The 4,144-nt window shown below is 48.1% G+C and overlaps 1 protein-coding gene across 1 annotated transcript; it reads right to left on the reverse strand.

The window, feature by feature from the left end:
- Window positions 1-289: 289 nt before the first annotated feature.
- LOC144763099 (olfactory receptor 2K2-like) lies at window positions 290-1,243 on the reverse strand. Its single transcript, XM_078648395.1, has one exon. It carries the CDS (start codon window positions 1,241-1,243, stop codon window positions 290-292), a length of 954 nt encoding a protein of 317 aa, XP_078504521.1.
- Between the last annotated feature and the right edge of the window lie 2,901 nt (window positions 1,244-4,144).

Consider the following 4,144-nt stretch of genomic DNA (forward strand, 5'->3'; position numbering starts at 1 on the left):
AATTCACCGATGTCTCATGATGAGGTAACCTCAGGACATCAGAATTAAAAGGCCCCAACAGATACAACTGAAGCCCAGAAAATGCTGGTTTCTCTTTGACGTCCCTCTGGGGGGAAAGCTGGAGGCTGTGGTAGAAATATATCCTTTCCCCTAAAGCATCTAGCAGAGGCCTTGTGGGGATCTGAATGGGATTACGTTAGTATCAATGTGTTGTAATCCTACAACTTGAAAAGTCAAATTTCCCAGAATGCCAAACATTTAAAGCAGAAATGATCTTCTTTCAGACTTTTCACATGAGAGCAGTCCAGGTTTCACAGGGTCTGGCTCTGCTGAGCAGTTTCTTCACAGCTCCCTTCACCTCCCTGTTCCGTAAAGTGTAGATGAGCGGGTTAAGAGCTGGAGTCACTAAACCGTAGCAGAGGGAGATGACTTTCTCTTTCTCCGTTGAGATCATTGACCGCGGTCTCATGTACATCACAGTGATGGTCCCAAAGAATATGATAACCACGGTTAGGTGAGAGCTACAGGTGGAGAACATTTTGCGTCTACCAGAAGCTGTTGCAATCCCCAGGATGGTGGAGATGATGTGAAAATAGGTGAAGGTAATGCAGCAGAGAGGAGCCATCAGGACAACAACACCAATCACAAAAATCACAGCTTCAACCAAGTGGGTATCGACACATGATAGACGTAAGACAGCAGCCAATTCACAGACAACATGGTTGATCTTGTACCCACAAAATGGCACTCTCATTGTGAAAGATACCTGAACGGTGGCAAGTAGCATCCCACAGGTCCACACAACAACGGACAGCACGATGCAGGTAGTTTTCGTCATCAAGCGTTGATAGTTCAACGGGTTACATATAGCGACATAGCGGTCTACGGCCATTACTGCCAGAAGGATGCACTGGGTGTCAACCAAGGAGATACCCAAGTACATTTGGATAACACATCCCACAAATGTAATGTGGTTTATTTCAGAGAGAAAACCTACAAGGCATTTAGGGATGTTTGTTGATGAATAACACAAATCCAAAAAGGACAAGTTGCAAATAAAAAAGTACATGGGAGAGTGGAGCTGAGAATCTGTTTTAACGACTACGATGATGAGGACATTGGCTATGATGGTCACCAGATAAATTACAAGGAACCCAAAAAAAAACACTAAAACCATCTGGGATGGAAAGGAGAATCCCAAAAGAATGAATTCAGTTGGCTGGCTTTGGTTTCTAGTCTCCATCCTCCCCTCCTCAGTAAATCTGGAAAGAAAGAAGCAGGAAAACAATGTGTGATTCACAAACTGAACGCAGACGTATCTGTGACGACTAATCTCAGTTCACTCACATTAGTCATTACCGTTATCAGGAATTCTCATGCGCTTTGAATATGATCTTTGTTGAGATTCGACGGTAACCGGTATGGTTCTAGATTACTCCCCAGCAAATTTTTGGCTTGGCTTTAGGGAAAAGAACAATCATGCATGGACATCGAAGACCGATATAAATAGATTGAATTCAAATGAAAGCCTCTGTAGTCTGAGGGGACAACACCAAGTGAGCCCTTGATAGCGAGTGTGACTATCACCAACAATTCCCTCGCATTACTCCAGGCTGGCAATGGTGGCAGCATCATTAGAAGTGTGAGGACAGGTCAAATTACTTGTCACCTGCGATATGGTGAGTGCCCTACATGCCTCTATTTTATAATTCCTCTGTGACTACTATCTTTCACTACACCCAGTAAACGCAGGTAAAACACGTGTATGTAGTGGGGTGTGTAAAAGTTAGGTTGAATTCGGGGTGTGCACCTCAGTTGACTCTGGATGCAGGGGTAAGTTGGAGGCAGGCTACCTGATGTAATATGTTGATTGTTAGCATTTCCCAAGTTGTTGAACTGACTCAGTCTGCAATGCGTGATAGGGAGGGGTGGAGACATTGGTTTATTTAGATGTGCACAGGTACCCTATTCCAACACCCTTTTCTTTTTTGCTTTTAAAGTGTCATCCCACGATATTAGTTGAGGGCTTCCTGAGTCAGGCGACACAGCTCTGCTGCTTGACTGCCCTCCTATTCCTCTTCTCACTACTTCTGTCAGTCTCTCCATTTTATTTTTATTTTTCTGCATCCACCTTGTTTATTCTCTTGCTTCCTTTGGCTTCTTTGCTTTTTAACTTTTCCTCCTTCTTGTCCTATTTTTGCTGCCCTCTTCCTCATTGCTGCTGCAATCCCCCAAGGTCCGCCCCTCTAGTGTCCTTCTCCCATGATACCTGACTCCCAGATTCTCAGCCCCCGCAGCACCACAGAATCAACATCAACGCACACAACATCAAAGAACTCTCCGCCTTCATCAAGGAACTTGCTAGGCCCAACAGTGAGACCTCAGGCTGTGCCCATCCCAAGACCACTTCAACAAACCTGGCACCTTCTTCCACAACAAGATCAGGAAGATCTATGATAGCTTAAACACCCTAGACCCGGCTGCCACACAGCCACCAAGCCGACACCCAAGCTGCCCTTAAACAGACCAGGCTTTGCTAGACCCTACTCACTACAGAGGACATACTCAAAACCATGAAGGGCATCCACTCAGGGGCCCTGACGGACCCATGCCCGTACTGCATCTTCTACAGAGAAGCTGCCGACATCGCCTCCCAGCTCCACCACACCATCAACTGCTCCATTGGAACCAACACCTTCCCTGCCGACTGGAAACACACTGAGATCAACCCCCTGCTGAAAAGGCCATCCACAGAGCTGACAGACCTCAAGAACTTCAGACCGATCTCCCTCCTCCCCTTCCCCGCCAAGGTCAAAGAGAAGGCCATCAACACCAACTCTCCGAGTTCATCTAAGTGAACCACGTCCTGGATACCGCCCAATCCGCTTCTGAGGAAACAATAGCACAGAGAGTACACTCCTCACTGCCACACATGACAATCGCTCCCTCCTTGAATGGGGTGAGACAGCAGCCCTCATCCTACTTGACCTCTCAGCCGCCTTCGACACCATCTCACTCCACACCCTAATCCCTAGACTCCACAACGCCGGCATACATGACAGGGCTCTGGACTGGATCCACTCCTTCCTCCCTAGACGGACCCAGCGAGCACGATTACCATGGTTCCTCTTAGAACCCACAAAGATCAGCTGTGAAGTCCCCCAGGGCTCCTCCGTAAGTTCTACCCTTTTCAACATGTACATGGCCCCCCTCACTGCCATCTTCAGAAAGCACAGACTCAACATTGTCTCCTATGTTGATGACACCCAGGTGATACTCTCCTTCAGCAATAAACCCTCAACAATCAGAACTAGCCTCCACAGTGGAATAGAGGCCATCACAAAATTGATGAAAATCAGCTGCCTCAAGCTCAACTTGCAAAAACAACAAGTGATGGACTGAATGTGGATCAATGTCACACACTCCCCCAGTCAAAAGATCTGGGCCCAAATCCATCGTTTTTTTTGCACTCCACACCACCCTGGGTTAGACAATGGCGATATGCAAATCAGCTCTGACCCTGTTGCCCCATGGGAACAGTCCAGTCCGAACTACAAAAGCCATGTCCTTCCCAGAACGGAATCAAGCATCCGAGGACCGGACCGGTTTCGAGGTAACACCTCTCTTCAGCCCGGCTAGCTTGACTCCAAGTGGTGTGGAGTGCCTGGGACCCACGTCCGGTCCTCGGATGCTTGATTCCGGTCTGGGAAAGATATGGCTGTTGTAGTTCGGACTGGACTGTTCCCATGGGGCAACAGGGTCAGAGCTGATTTGCATAAAGCCATTATCTGACCCAGGGTGGTGTGGAGTGCAAAAAAACGATGGATTTGGGCCCAGATCTTTTGACTGGGGGAGTGTGTGACATTGATCCACATTCAGTCCATCACTTGTTGTTTTTTGCAATTGCCGCCCTAAGTGCGCTGGGGATGCCCAGACGTGGGTCCCAGGCACTCCACACCACTTGGAGTCAAGCTAGCCGGGCTAAAGAGAGGTGTTACCTCGAAACCGGTCCGGTCCTCGGATGCTTGATTCCGGTCTGGGAAAGATATGGCTGTTGTAGTTCGGACTGGACTGTTCCCATGGGGCAACAGGGTCAGAGCTGATTTGCATAAAGCCATTATCTGACCCAGGGTGGTGTGGAGTG

Source organism: Lissotriton helveticus, chromosome 6 (assembly GCF_964261635.1).
Source record: "Lissotriton helveticus chromosome 6, aLisHel1.1, whole genome shotgun sequence".
Classification (NCBI taxonomy): domain Eukaryota; kingdom Metazoa; phylum Chordata; class Amphibia; order Caudata; family Salamandridae; genus Lissotriton; species Lissotriton helveticus.